The 15,878-nt window shown below is 39.1% G+C and overlaps 1 protein-coding gene across 1 annotated transcript in view; it reads right to left on the reverse strand.

The window, feature by feature from the left end:
- Positions 1-15,878, reverse strand: part of NEK10 (NIMA related kinase 10) — a 210,985-nt gene that overhangs the window by 132,186 nt on the left and 62,921 nt on the right. Inside the window, exons 15-21 of the mRNA XM_023554898.2 lie at positions 13,821-13,885; positions 12,733-12,835; positions 12,510-12,638; positions 11,643-11,780; positions 8,856-8,901; positions 6,181-6,302; positions 5,938-6,040 (exon numbers count right to left, since the gene is read on the reverse strand). Coding sequence (XP_023410666.2) covers positions 5,938-6,040; positions 6,181-6,302; positions 8,856-8,901; positions 11,643-11,780; positions 12,510-12,638; positions 12,733-12,835; positions 13,821-13,885 — 706 coding nt within the window. The remainder of the gene's footprint in view (positions 1-5,937; positions 6,041-6,180; positions 6,303-8,855; positions 8,902-11,642; positions 11,781-12,509; positions 12,639-12,732; positions 12,836-13,820; positions 13,886-15,878) is intronic.

Consider the following 15,878-nt stretch of genomic DNA (forward strand, 5'->3'; position numbering starts at 1 on the left):
CTGGAATGAAAACCCTGGCAGGCTGGAAGAAGTACCCATCTTACATGAAAACTCTGGGGGCGTTTGTTTCTGAAAGATTAATGTATATCTCCTAAGTTATGCAATAAAGCCCATGTCTGGAATCTATTATACACAATCCAATGAGTTTTGTTCTCATCTTTTTCTTTCTTTTCTATTCAGGAGCAGGGGAGGCAAGGGAGCACAAATGGTTGACACTAAAATTGTAGCGTCTGAAAATCCTCGTTGTTGTTAGTTGCTGTCGGGTCAATTCCAACTCAGGGTGACCCCAAGTGTGCAGAGCAGAACTGCTTCACAGGGTTTTCAAGGCTGTGGACTTTTGGAAGCAGATCTCCAGGACTGTCTCCTGAGGAGCCTCTGGGTGGGTTTGAACTGCCAACCTTTTGGCTAGCAGCTGAGTGCGTAGCCATTTGTGCCACTTTTGAAAAGGCTGAGAGTTGTGAAATGGTAGGTTCGAGGGGTAACTTCATTTTCACCAGAGTCTCTCCCACAGTTGTTGTGTAAGTGACCGCACAGTGTCACCCTGCCTTGGCAGGTAGCGGTATTTAGGGAAGGCTTGTTTCACCCGGCGCGCCACTAAGTCAGGGTGTATACTCTTGTATAATCTCAAAAGCCAAAAAGAGCCCTGGACCTGTGTCACAGCACACGTCATTAAAAGATGTAGTCTTTAAAAGGGAAATGTATTTAGACTTAAAAATAGATAGCATTTGTAAAACCATACTTACCTAAATATGTTAATACCATCGTCAATTCTGCTGCCTCATGAAGGCAAACTCCAGCCAGCAGGCTCACTATAAATAACTGCAAACCAACCTCAATCTAAAACATTGAATTCACTTCCACTGAGGAAAATGAGAAGTGGGAAATTTTAGTTTCTCTAATGCGTTTTTTTTTTTTTTTTTTTTTGCTTACATTTTCAATCCACTTTGTCCCATGTATCTTAACCATCATTTCCTAACTCGGTATTTTTTATCTAGGAGTAAATAAACCCTCTAGCACCGGAAAGGAGAAAAGTAACCTGTGACGAGGCTGCCCCTCTGTGGTGACATGATTTCACGTACACTGCAGCCTACCTTGATAAGCGCTATGAACTAAAGGTGTATTTCAAACTCTCAAAACATGAGTCGCAACCTTTCAGCGAGCAGCCTAGCATGTTAACCATTTGTACCATCCAGGAACCCCGAAATCACTTTACACTCACTGAAAACAATGGTAGCCTATCAATGTCCTATCCATACAATTGCTTTAGTGGAGAGAAACTGGAGTAAGATAAGACTATGCTCCAAGCTTTATGACTGCTTCTTATCTGAAACTGGCAAAATATTGCATCACTTAAAGCTAAAAAGTATTGAAAATTGGGAATTTGCTTTTAACTTAATGACGCCTAGATACTGAGGTCACTTGGCCAATATAAGTTTAATAAATATTAATAAGAATAAGGTTGGGCAAGATTACAATGAGGGGCAGTGCAGAAAAAAAAGTTTGCTTATTCTTGTAAAACAAGGCAACATTTTCTATGGAGTCCTTTACAATTTGAGTGCAAGCAGAAATAGGTATTTTTACTAAATGTAGATAGCCCACATAAAAGTGAATATATTGTTAAGTTTAATGTGTAGAACTAATAACGTACTAGCCTGCTCATTCTAGGTTAAAAGGTAGATTGACTGTATGTGTTTTTCTCTCTTACCTCTTAAAACCTGGTTAAAATGAAGGGGAAGGAATTTCCTTTGAATAGTTACCAATCCACAAGGACAATGAGAATGGGAGAGGACACAACACAGGATGAAAAATTCTAGTGAATTTTTGGAAGATGGAAAACAAATGGAAGATGGTAACAGACTCAGCAGAGCATAAGTCCCAACTTATACATCTAAGAAACGGAGGGCCAAAAGGAGTCCCATCACCCTGTGGAGCCCAGGATGCTACAAGGGAGGGTTGAAGCAGAAAGCTGTAAACATGGAGTTGAGATTAAGTACCAGGTCCCTTCCCACAACCACACATAGCACAGTCAGTAAATTGAGGGCCCTCTGCCACCAACAGAAAAAGAGAGATTTATTTTCCAAAGAAACTCAACTAGCAAGGCACCAAGCAGAGTAGGACTAGGACAAGACATGAGGCTGAGCTCTGGGGAATTCAGTGAAAAATCTAAAAACTGAACAAGGTTCCCTAAGCCCCCATCCTCACACTGCCCCCAGAATGAGAGCAAACAGATGTATACCCCTTCAGGCAAGAAAAACCACAGATACTGTGGAAAAGATCCATTATTCTGTAATAAAGTCCACTGAATGACAGCCTTACTTGAACCCACCAATCTTCCAATAGCCTGCTTAGTGTCTTCCTCTTAGGTATTAAAGGCCAGTCCAGGATCAACAGATATTCAAGAAAGCTTCCAACAGGAAAGAGAGATCAAACTAAACAGGAAAAAAAAAAAAAAAGAACCCAGAAGATACAGAAACCATGCAGAATGCAGAAAAAAAATCTATTTTGAACAGAGAAGACAAAACAAAGTACAGGAAAAAGTTTTTGAAAACTAAAACTATGATAACTAAAATTAAACATTCAAAAGGACTGGGAAATAATGTTGAAGAAATAGCTCAAAGTATAACAAAGTTGGAAAGGAGAAAAATGATTTTAAAAATTAGATCAATTTAGTAGGTACAGCATCTGACTAACAGGAATTCTACAAAGAGTAAACACATAAACCACAGGGGAGAAAAGTGTAAAGAAATAACGCAGGAAGGTTTCTGAGAACTGACGCTGTAAGTCTCCAAATAAAATAGCACACATAGTTTCCAAATGTTGAAAAAAGAAAGGCCCACCCAATGCAGAGGATAAAGGGAACATCCTAAAAAAATTTCCAGAGAGAGAAAACAGCTCATGTATAAAGCAATGGGAGTCAGAATAGCACTGGATTTCCTAACAGCAAAGCTGAACACACAAAGACTGAAGGCATGCCTTCAAAATTTGGCAGGATAATAAATTTCATCTGAGAATAATATACCCAGCCAAACTATCCATCAGATATGAGGATCTCATAAAAAACATTTTGTGACATGCAAACATCCAAAAAATATAATTTCCAAAGCACTCTTTCTTAGGAAAGTACTAGAAGTTACACTTCAATAAAATAGCATAGTTTAAAAAGAAAGAGGATGACATGGGACATAAGAAACAGAGACGTCAACTAGAAGAGGAGCAAATAAAAGTTCCAGGACAACAGCCATACAGCAAGTCAAATCCACTTTAGATTGCTGCATGCAGCTACAGAAATGGAGTGTCCAGGAAAGCAAAATTGGGTGTAGTTGTTATGTTTGACCATATGGAAAGAGTGTTTAGAGGAATTTTATAATTCTTCTAGAAGATGTGGAAAGAAATAGTAATAGGTATGCAAAAAACTAAGAAAAACAAAACTAAAGGCAATTATTAACTACAAGTAAAATGAAAAGGTCTATGAGAAAGAAAAGGTAACCAACACTGAATAATATTTATGCAGTGGCAATAATGTACACTCAAAATGTCAAGTTCACCCAGAACTGCGCTATAACTGTATTGGAAGGATGGTAGGTGAAGAAGAGAAGGAAATGAGAAAACAAAATCCTCTGCTATCACAATGGAAAATCCGTAAAGTCTAAAATTGACAAATGGTCATAAGCAGCACATTATTTAGAAGTACAGAGGTAAATACCAGAGGAAAAAGCTAAAAAAAATAAAAGTGACTGTTTTGGGGAAACAGAATGTGGGGGGCTGTAAGAGGGTGGGGCAGGAAACTTGCTTGTCTTTATAAGCTTTTTAGCACTATTTTATTTATAAACTACTCGGATGTGTGATACTGATTAAAGAAAATAAACGTAAAAGTTCATTAAAATATATTTTAAAAAAATAATTCAGGCTACTGCAATAAAAGGTTAAATTCAAAACATGAGTTGGAATCGACTTGACGGCAATGGGGGAGTATTTAAATGTAACCAAAAGAGATGATTATTGCTAATCTTAGTAAGAAAATAAAATGCAGGGTTGGCTATTACTCAGAAAATATGGCCTGAGCAGCTATCTAAGAAAGATTATTCAGGCCTTAAACAGATTTGTCTACATCTGTGTGTATATACTATTTGTTATGAAATTCAAACACAGATAACTTTTAAAAATCCTATGCTAAATTTTTTTTTTTTACAGCACCACGTCCAAGAGGATTGGCACGGCGGTGCTTGTAAGGTGCCTCGCTGGGGGGGAGGGCGCGGCCGGCAAGCAAAAGCAGAAGGAGCGCGTTATTTCTGTAAAAACATGGTAAATAAATAGTAAACATTCTTAAGGAAACATAAGTCCAGTTAAAAAGAGAGTGAAAAGGCTATGGTAAACAAAACTATAATTTCAAATGATAAAGCAAATGCGTGCTCAAAATGAAGATTCGTAATTATTTGGTCTCATTTTTTATTTCACAAAGCACTGGCTTAGAAATATTTCCAAGTAACTCCAGTTGAAGGTTATCTGTAGTTTCTGTTTTGTTTGTTTGTTTGTTTTAACTAAGATAGAATGTTCTGTTTACAAAAACCTCAACAGTAAAACCGACAGGTGTTATTGAAGGGTTTGGTGAGTGTGTGTGTACATTGGGAACTGCCTTCACTGGGAATTAGACTCTTACTGAAAGTAAAAGACTCAACTTCAGGCATCAATGATTGTCTTTCACCTCAATAACATTTAGTGCGGTGGTCTCCAAAGCTGGGAGTCCAAGGCAATCCACTGGGGAACAGGAAAAGCATGAAAACCTCTATTTGGACTTTTTTAGCACATCTTTCGTATTTTATTTCTATATATTTTGTTATATAATATGTTACATAATATATATTTTGTTACATAATATATATTTTGTTACATAATATATTTTGTTATGTAATATGTTACATAATATGTTTACACAGTAATATATGTATAGAATTTACAAATAAACATACATGTATTAGCAGTGTATTTGCAAAAACCTTTTTTACTGGTAAAAAAGCCATGATCAAAATCATTTGGAGATCACTAATTTAGGAATGTGTCTCCCCACTCGAAGTAACCCAAGTGTTCATGAATGAAGGGCAGGAGAAATTATATATATCTATCTCCTTATTTCTGTGTGTGTGTACAAAATTCCTCAACTAAAAAATGATTTTAAGTTACAATTGGGAATTAGACAATTGTGTAGAAAGAAAATCAACCTTCTCAATTGTAAAATTGTACCCACAATTTAACGTACCTGTTACAGATGAAAATATTGTAATGTATACTGAGGTATACAATCGCTTGGGATTTTATTACCCCTTGATACATACATTTGTCACCCATCAGACACAGGCTATGGCAAAACATTTCAAAACATGGCGCTCATGCCGTGGTCATAAAAGCTTTTGTTGAAGAGGTACTGTCGTTCTATTGAAAAAAAAACTTGGAAACCACTGATTGGAGACTTTAAATGCTCAGACCTCCTAAGGGTGCTTTATTCTCTCATATGGGCAAAATACAACACAATCGTTTAGAACTGCACTCTCCAATATGGTAGCCACTAGCCACATATGGATATTTAAGTTCATTAAAACTTAATAAAGTTAAAAATTCAATTCCACGACCACACTAGCCACATTCCAAGTACATAACAGCCACGTGCAGATAGTGGCTACCAAATGGGACACAGCACATAAAGAACATTGCCACCAGTGCAAAAAGTTCTATTGACCAAACCCACTGCCATCCAGTAGGTTCCAACTCATAGCAACCCCACAGGACAAAGTAGAACTGCCCCACAGTGTTTCCAGGGAGTGGCTGGTAGATTTGAGCTGCTGACCTTTCAGTTAGCAGCCGAGTTCTTAACAACTGTGCCCAATGACCTAGAATAATATCCGGAAATTCTTTAGTTAAAAATGTTCAGATTTTTATACTTACTAACTGTTACTTTGTCCTTATCCCCCAACATAATGTTGTTTGGTGTCAGGTCTCTATGGACTATCCGCTTTTCCTTGTGTAGGTACCGAAGAGCTAAGCACAGCTTGAAACAGCAAATAAAAAGAGAATTTTTATTTTCCCAATATATGTATAACCAAGAGTGACTACTACAAATGTCTCTAAGAAATCAGCTTGCAGCTTTACTACGTTCTATGGAAAAATTGAATGAAGAAAAAAGGATACCTGTATAAATATCTTCCACAGTCTTTCTTCAGTAAAATGGTGTTGCTTTTCCTTCAAAGAACTGAAATGTTCTCCAAGAGGGGCCCCTTCTATCAGCTCCATGACTATATATAATCTGTCATCTGTAGAAAAACACACAAAATGGTAACAGAAATTTAAATTTAACACACCCAAACCAGTACCAGTTGTTGCGGAGTCCAACTGACTCCTGGCAACCTCGTGTGCATCACAGGAGAACTGTGCTCCATCGGGCTTTCGGTGGCTGACTTTTTAGAAGTAGATCACTAGTCTTTCTTCTGGGGCCTCTCTGGGTGAATTTGAACCTCCAACCTTTCGGTTAGTGTCTCAGCACGTCAATCATTTGCATCACCCAAGGACTTCTAAATTCAATCTTGAAAAAAACTTACAAGTTAGAATCTGAGCTTCCCCATGGGTTTATGCAACACCACACTGAAGAACTGGAGGTGTGCTAAGATATGGATCTGCCGAGCCCTGAAGGAGGTGGGGGCAACTGGGCCTTGGGACAAGCGGAGCCCAGGGACAGTATCTTCCAGGTATGAGCTCCCTAAACTAGCATAAGTTGACTCTGGCAAATATTATCATTTTCTACGTGCACCAGGGTGTGCAATGATTGGGAGGAGCCGAAGAGAACAAGCAAGGTCTTGGAGGATTTCCTGAAGAACACCTTCCCCCTCCATAATCTAAACGTACCCTTACATCAAGTCAGAGGTTCAGACAATTGCATTTCAAGCTGCATTGTTTTGGAGTCTCACAAAATTACTTACAGCACTCTACTTTAGAAGCATGCTGTGGTTGTGCAATGGCATCATGCGTGACAAAAATTTTTGTTATGTCCCTACAGAGCAGAGAAAGCTGGATTTCTGGTTTTTATTTTACGGATCCTGGGAATCTCATAACTGATTGCGTTTGCCATTTTGCTTTGGATGCCAAGAGACAAAAAAGTAAATTTTACTTCCCTCTCCAAAACTAATACAAAACTGTTAACAATGGTATGAGATGTATATCCTTTTTTGATGTATATAACACTTACGTGTATTTACATAGACAATATTTATAAAAATAGAATATCATACACGTTCTGTAACTTACACTCCTTGTGTTCAACAGCCTGGCACATCAGTACACACAGAGCCACGCCATTCTTCTGATGAGTGTGTAATATGGATGTATCATAACGTATTTAACCATACTCCAACCGAAAAACATTTATATTGCTTCCAACTTTTCATAACTCCAAAAATATTTGTTGCAGGTACTAGTCTTACCTCTAGATTTATTTTCAATTTTCTCACCTTTTGTTCCCCTAAATCACAATTTCCTAATCTATTTTATCATGTATTATATACCTTTTTAAGCTACTTCAAATTCTTCTCGGGAAATGTCAGGTGGTAAATAAATTTTATTTTGGTTTTTAAATACAAATAAGTTCTATCACTTCAGCACAAACCAGAAGCCAACCTTGGTCTCTTTCTGATGGGACACGCACTAAACTAAGGGTATATCGGGAACAACCGACCAAGCAGGTGGGATTTACTGGAGAAGAATTTCAACACTGAGTTCCGGTAACTCATTCAGGGGAAGGAAGGTGGGCAAAATCCTAACAAAGACCAAAGAACACGAAAAGTTTTCTGGACTAACAACAATGTTCTTGTCAGTCACCATCCACTTCTGCAGAAGCCACCTACGAGAAAGCCTCAGTTGCTGCCTTGTACTGTGGCTGCTAACCAAAAAGCTGGCAGTTTAGCTTGGGGTTTTGTGGTTTGTTTTTTTTTTTTTTTCGTTTACTTCTTTAAACCTTTCTTCAAATGGGGTTTTATTTTGAAATGTTCATATGTGATACAAATCATTAAGGCTCATCAATACTTATGCTATTTCAGTAAAAGCGTCTATGTATTTTTAAGCAAGTGTCTCAGTTTAGCTTTATCTCTGGGTTTGAACTCAATATTCCATCACCCTTAAAAAAATTTTTTTTTTTTTGCAGCGTAGGCCTGCATGCAGGCTCAGTCAAGGCACCATCGCCACCTTGTGGCATTAACCTGAATTTCAGGTAAAAGAAATGTCAAAGACCTCTCGTTAGTTTCCAAGTGTGCGGAGTAGAACTGCTTCATAGAGCTTTCAAGGCTGTGACCGTTTGGAAGCAGATCGCCAGGCCTGTCTTCCACGGTGCCTCTGGGTAGGTTCAAACTGCCAACCTTCGGCTAGTAGTTGGGTGCTTAATTGTTTGAGTCACCTCAGGACGTTCTCAAAGATCAAAGCCACTACAATTTATTTAAGGTGTGGAAAATGTCTGATTCAACAAAAAAACTTCATTTTTTAAATTTTTTTAAAGAACTCGCCATTCTTGAGTTTTCTCTTGTCCTGATCCTATTATGTGCTTTTTTTCTGCATATGGAAATAGTAATAATAACTGTTTTGGTTTGTTTATGTAAGGTCTTTCAATGTGGACCTAAGTATTTTATGACTATCTTCAGATCACCGATCATATTACGGTTTCATTGATCGAAATAATGATATGCAAATGGTCCACTATAGTGTAAACAAAAAAAGTGAAAAAAAAATAGTTTATTAAGCTGATTTTGTGACATTCGATATAAAAATATGTAAAACTAAGACTATTTTCCATAATTGGAAATACCAGGCAAACTCGTACTTACTTTCCAGAAACGTTTTGTAATAGCGTACGATGTTGGGATGATAAAGCTGTAAGAAAAAGAAACAACAAACATTACACTACTTCGAAACATTTTCTCATAGGCTATTTAGTTGAACTCCATATTTGAAAATAAACCAAAAAATATATATATATTTCTAAAACTAAGCATTTCAAGATATCTCTAATTGAGATCTTTCAGGACTTGTGTTGTTAACAAAACTAATCTGAAAATGGCTAGCTCCTAAACAGCTTGATCAAACGGAAGTAAGACGTATTGTGCTTTATCACCTGACTTGACCGAAATAGGGAACTGTAGAATCTGAGGACCAGAGGGAATCTCAGAGTTCATTTAACACCCTCCGTCCTAACACTGGAAACCCTGGTGGCGCAGAGGTTAAGAATTTGGCTGCTAACCTAAAGGTTGGCAGTTCCAATCCACCAGACGTTCCTTGGAAGCCCTGTGGGGCAGTTCTACTCTGTCCTACATGGTCACTATGAGTCGTAATCAACTCGACAGCAACAGGTTTTTGTTTTTTGGTCCTAAGACCACATCATCATTCTCTGCCTCTCCTGACCACTTAAATATTTACATACATCCATTTGTATCTATTTACCCAAACTTCCTATGCTCTCCAAAATTATTGTTAGGGAACAGAAATAACCTAAGAGTTGACATAGATTAAACTATAATAATAATTTACTTCAGGATGAGGCATGAAAAAAAAATTTTTTAATAAAGGTCATCTACAAGAATGCTAAAACTTTTGCAGTTGCTTAATTATAATGTGAATTTCTAGGTAATCTGACATTGTTTTATCTCAGAAGAGCTGCCATTACATCTACAAATGGCTTGCATCTTTTCTTTAGTCTTTCTTGGTGTCTTTTTGTAGGGGAAACTGCTAGCTGTCCAAGACCCGCTCTCCCATTCCTCTGATGCAATAGAGTTGTAGCTGGACAGGCTTCCCAGTCGGAGACCTCATCTTTCAGCCTCAAGCAGACAGAAGTGTCCTCACCAATGGTGTGTGAGTGGAAACCATGTGTCTCCTGTGTCTGAGCCCTAAACATCAGGTGTGCTCCGTCCATGCTCTTCCTTTTACACCTTAAACATGGAATGATCGTGTGGGTGGGGACAGGACTATAGGAGACGGCACAACAATAAGAGAAAAAGACTCTGCGTCCCCAAACAACTGTGCAGAGCAGAGAACACTACCAATGAGATGCATTCATTTTGGGTCATTTACGTGGGAGAAAAACAAACTTCTATTTCCCTTAACCCACTCTATTGTGAGGCTTCTTTTTAAGCCACTGTATTTTTATTTGGGGCCAGAAACCCTGGTGGCGTAGTGGTTAAGTGCTACGGCTGCTAACCAAAAGGTCAGCAGTTCGAATCCACCAGGCGCTCCTTGGAAACTCTATGGGGCAGTTCCACTCTGTCTTATAGGGTCGCTATGAGTCAGAATCGACTCAATGGCAGCAGCAGATGGGTATTTGGAGGCCTATTTTTTATAGTAGTGTAGTCTTAACAAATACACTCTCTCTTTCTAGTCCCATTCCTGCTGCTTCTCTCTGCCATTAATTGCCTCCTCCTTTTAGGCCCCAATATTATTAATCTTTCCATTGGCTCAATCCTCTACTGAGATAGCAGACGTACAATTTGGAATTACCTCAAAGTCCAAGCAGATGCCTCTTCTATGATCCCACCCTGACAGTCTTTTCTCAGGAAATGTGCTAAAACTAAGAGTTTACCTCACCACTTTGCAACTGGCCGGGGGGTTTAAACAATGTGGGACCAGGTGAGCAATCGAAGCTATATTCTGGACCTAGCCCACTAGTCAGGACCGTATTCAAGCGGAGATACTGAACCAGCTTGGGTCAAAAACCCTGTTCTAGTCTTGTGCTAAAGGCAAAAAACATACTGGCTAGATTACCCTCAACATGAGCAAATGCTAACTTAGTTTTTTAATCTAACCTATTAGCATACAAAGTCAACTATAAAACAAGCAATTAATGTTAATATTTACTGCAATTTATAAACTAGAGTAGAACTGTTGATAGACCATCATATTTATGGTGTTCTTTGTGTATGAGCACAGATGCTAAGCAGATCTGACTAGTGGAGAACAAAGAGCCATGAAGCTGGTAACTCTCCACAGGAGTTATAAATGAACAGGATTCATAATGAACACACAAATCAGGAGGGTGGAAAAAGACAGCCATGTGTTCTCAGATCGTGAAAAGAAATCCCCTTTGTCTTCTGACATGTTTATTCTTTCTCACCAAACAAACCTTCAGCATGATAGCTAACTGAGCTGTGCCGTTATGTCAGAATATTCTGTTCACGAAGCCAGTAAATAATAACCCATCCTGAAAATCCACATTTTAGATTTAATGAGCCATATTTGAGGAATGTCAACAGCTTGGTTCCATTTGACAAAGTCAGGGAATTCTCAGTCATATTTTTATGCATGTAACTAAGTAACCAAATAGTCTACAATACAAGGAGACGGAATAGATGTGCTTACAATGAAGACAGAGAAGGGTATCTCAGACGTGATGTGCTCCAGTCGCTTTGTACCCACGGCCCTGAGACAAACTCCAGAAAGCACTTCTACGGTTCAATGTCAAACCTTGGAAGGAAAGTTGGCTAAATAAATCACTACCCATGTCATCTGTTTTAAAAGGAACCAGTCATCATCAACAGCATGGACCAGAATAGCACAAGAACTCTACTTTCTTCTGATGACATTTATTTCAGGAAGACATCCTCATAAACAAGAGAAACGTTTACCTGCTCTTTAATTATTGTTAATTCAGAAACAATATTCTTTACACTGCTGTCTCGATCTTTCTTATCCTTTCCAAATGCTGGGTTATGTAGGTTGACCTCTTTCATTGCTAGAAGATTTTGGCCACTACGCTTCCTAACCTAGAATAAAAAAAAAAAAAAGCAAGACAAAAATAAAGAAATAAACGAAAGGATGGGGAGAGGAGAGAAAGGTGAGAAAAGAGATGGATTAATAAGGTCACGTGATTAATTAAGCCATCTAAATAAATCACAGAACTTTCAAGATTCTAGCTGTATTTACACTAAAAAAAAAAAAAAGAAAAAAGCCCAAACCCATTGCCGTCGAGTTGATTCTGACTCATAGCAACCCTACAGGACAGAGTAGGACTGTCCCATAGGGTTTCCAAGGAGCAGCTTGTGGACTAGAACTGCCGACCTTTCGGTTAGCAGCTGAGCCCTTAACCACTGCACCGCTAGGGCTCCTAGCTCAAAAAACAGTGGTGTCCCCTGGTCAGTCTGCAATATTCAGCAGGATTTTACTGGGTAAATAAAAAACACTGGTGTGAATTCAGGGAACGTGTCACGTATCGGGACAAGCCACTCTGACAAAACCTTTGTGAGAGACTGATGAAGCCTTTTATCTTCCAAAGGTCCGTGCCCCGTTTCTAGAACTGAGAGCACAGATGACAGCAGTACAACTATCTGTTGGACAAAGCAGCATCGTTCTAATTTTTATATCTATTTGTTCACTCTTTTTCAATGACTAGGGCTCTAATCTATTAGCGGGCGTATAAGTCAACTCCAAAGCCCAATCAAGCCTGGGTGTGGAAGTGCAACATCCCGTATGTTGTCCCCAAAGGCCACAGTCACCTTGTAGACACAGCCAAAAGCGCCACTGCCAAGACGGTCCAGAATCGCATAGTTGCCTATATACTTTGAGGGGGCTTTATTCTGATTAATGCTTCCGATATTTTCAGCAATTTGCTTCAATTCGTCCTCCTAATCAAAAGACAAAAAAGGAAATGGGTTGCTGTAACAAAGCCCCTCCTAATCACAGAACAGCCTGTCAAAATATCTACACCTGACCACTCACCACTAATAAATTCAGCTTTGACACCAGCTCTTCATACGCACTGATATCGCGAACGTAATGTCCTATGTCGATGAAGATCTCGAACAAGTCGGTGGGGAAAAGTCTATGAGAAAAAAACACATACCCCCAAACTCTTCATCTAGGAATCAGAGACGCTTGGTTGTTGCTTACCTTACAGATCTAACTCACTCACAGATGATTTACAAGAAACAAATTTAACTTCCTTAGGTTAACAATAAAGTGGAGAAATAATACCAAATTACTGAACAAAAGTACACTATAGTGACCATTCTTGAAGAGTAAAAAAAACAAATGGAGAGGCTTATGCAACATTTCCAAGACACTGGCTTCAGGGGCTTCCTTAAATATTTAAGTCCACTAAAACGAATGGTTTAGAGCCTTGCAATGGAAAGGTTATAATGAATAACTAATACAACTTCCTTTTCTTCCCCTTCCTTCAATCGTTGTATGGAAATAAAGTAATAACATAAAACTCTCTATGCTTTCTGAGGAAACCCTGGTGGCATAGTAGTTAAGAATGTGACTGCAAACCAAAAGGCCGGCAATTCGAATCCACCAGGCTCTTCTTGGAAACCCTATGGGGCAGTTCTACTCTGTCCTATACAGTCGTTATGAGTCAGAATTGACTTGATGGCAATGGGTTTTTTTTTTAATACTTTCTGAACAAAAGATGCTACATTAACTCAAGGCTTTATTTCTACTCTGCCTTATCAATAACATTCTAGTAAGAACTTGAGTCTATGATTTCAGCTAACCCATCTCATTAAATGGCGTGAAGACCACACACGTAGTTCACTAGCACTTGCTTCCCGAGGTGGTGGCTTTTCCGTCACACCCACTAGCACATCTAAGTACGGGAAGTTGTACCGATATAGTGCGTAAAGCTCTTTCGTCATCATACTGCTAACTCGAAACACTAAAATATCTCTAGGATAGCTCAGTCATGTCTGTGGGCTCTTAGATGTCTGAAGGCACGTCCTGAGTCAGTCTTCTCTCGCTGTTTGCATCTAAATCGGGCAAATGAACACAGTTGAACTTAACCATCTCTGACCATTGGGTTTCTCTACCTTTTAAAGAGTGGTCTGTTTCTTTCCATACTGAAGAGAAACCTCAAGGCTCTGAAAGCATAACACTAGAAAGGAAAAGAGTGTATTATTCTTAAATGGTAGCTCAACAAATTAAAACAATTTCAGGACAGAATTATCATGAAGTAAACATTAAATGGCTTCCTTATGAGTGGCTGGACGATGGTGGCGCTAAAGCTTATAATAGAAAACCAAAAAAAAAAAAAAAAAAACCCACCACTTGGGGTACTTCTTGTATTTAAAAATGTTCGTGTTATAGAATCTAGGGATCTTGGCCTTGTTTCACTCAGCACTTGTCATTAATACCTTTCTAGGAAGTGCAAAATGAGCACAGAGACAAGAAATGAGATTCCTTTACTGAGAAAAACAAACGTCCAAAGATTTCCAGGAGCTCAAAGTTTATTTTCTCTGAAGCCTGCTATGTATGCCTCAATATTTATATGGTTTCTGTGAGAAAATAAACACCAGAAATGATGACATATAAAAATAGCCGTAAGCACACTGGACTCAAACTTGACAAATTGGTCTCTTGAGTAAAGAGTCTTAAGCGTTCCCCAAATAGAACAATCTACAGCAGCTCCCTAGAACACTCAGAAAGAGGCCTGTGATACTTTAACTAAGAAAAATAAACATCTGACATTCTGCCGTGCCAAGAAAAAGAGAGCCACCAGCTTGCAGTTGTACCTATACAAGAGGCCACCACTGGGGTATTCAGAGTCTGCTGAATTGGAATCTGAGATCATTTCATAAAATTAGGGACCAGAATATACAAAGTTTACAAACAAAATTGTCCAGAGAGGCCAGGCAGCTAAGAAAATGAAGGAGCCTGGTGAGAGAATCACAAGGACTGTGAGAAAGTAGCGAACATGCATGCTCCTCGAAAGCTAGCCAGTTTGAATTTTAAAAACCACTCTACTGGCCTATAGAAGAATTCTGATCAAAAGGGGGAAAATGCAGAATAGAATTTCAAATTTTCATGGGCTCCAGACTTTCTGGAGCCATGGAGGCTAGAGGAACACCTGAAACTATTGCCTTGAGATAATCTATAACCTTCAACAAAAAATGTCCCCTGAACTCTTCTTAAAATCAAACCACAGTCTAGCTTAACTAGTAAAGAATGTCTGCCTTGAGCATTATGGTCTCTTAGGATCAATCTACATGGGATCAAATTGATAAGAGCAACTTAAAAGATTAGACAGGTACTTTCAGTGGCCAGCGAGTTTACGTTAATGGGGGAGGAACAGCTCAGAAAAGGAGGGCGAGAATGGTTGTACAACTCCTAGAATGTAATAATCAATGTCACTGAATTGTACATGTAGAAATTGTTGAATTGGTGTATGTTTTGCTGCGTATATTCTCAACAACAACAACAAAATTAATAAAATAAAAATCACTCCACTGGCTTAAGAAAACCCATCTGCAGGCTGGACTTGACTTCATCTGTTTCCAGCACATGGACAGGCATCTGTGATGCACCAAAGAAACCAAGTACCACACCTGTGTGTTCTCACTGGCAGCTCTCCAAAAACTGCCACCTGTCAGCACACGGGGAGCACCAAAAGTCAATGCTACCTCCGACCACCTCTGACCATCAATCTAGATGATAGCTCTTAAGTCAGACTAGAGGCAAAGGTTGTTTCCTAGTCACTTCTCTAAATAACCCCCAAAAAGATGAGATGTACCTACTGCAAAGACTTACTTTAAACCTGAATTTGTCATTTCAGTGTCATTGGGGGTGCCGGCTCCCCAATGTCTGTCCCCCAGAAAAGCACATAGGACCCTACATAACTTGTCTCCTTTTTACGCTTGAGTTCTCATCTCCTGCGACTCTCTGTCCCCCAAACATGCAGCCCAGCCCACTGAGGAGGCCACACTTCCCTAAACACACTCTAAGCTCTCCGGAGGCCTTCCACCGCCTGCATGTGTCATTGCCTCTGCAGGGCACCCCTCCACCCTGCAGCAGAAGCTGTAGGTGCTCACCCGTACCCTCGTACCCTCCTGTCCACTCAGCAAGTCCCTCCTCGTCCATTTTAAAGGCTT

This window comes from Loxodonta africana, chromosome 27 (assembly GCF_030014295.1).
Source record: "Loxodonta africana isolate mLoxAfr1 chromosome 27, mLoxAfr1.hap2, whole genome shotgun sequence".
Taxonomy (NCBI): domain Eukaryota; kingdom Metazoa; phylum Chordata; class Mammalia; order Proboscidea; family Elephantidae; genus Loxodonta; species Loxodonta africana.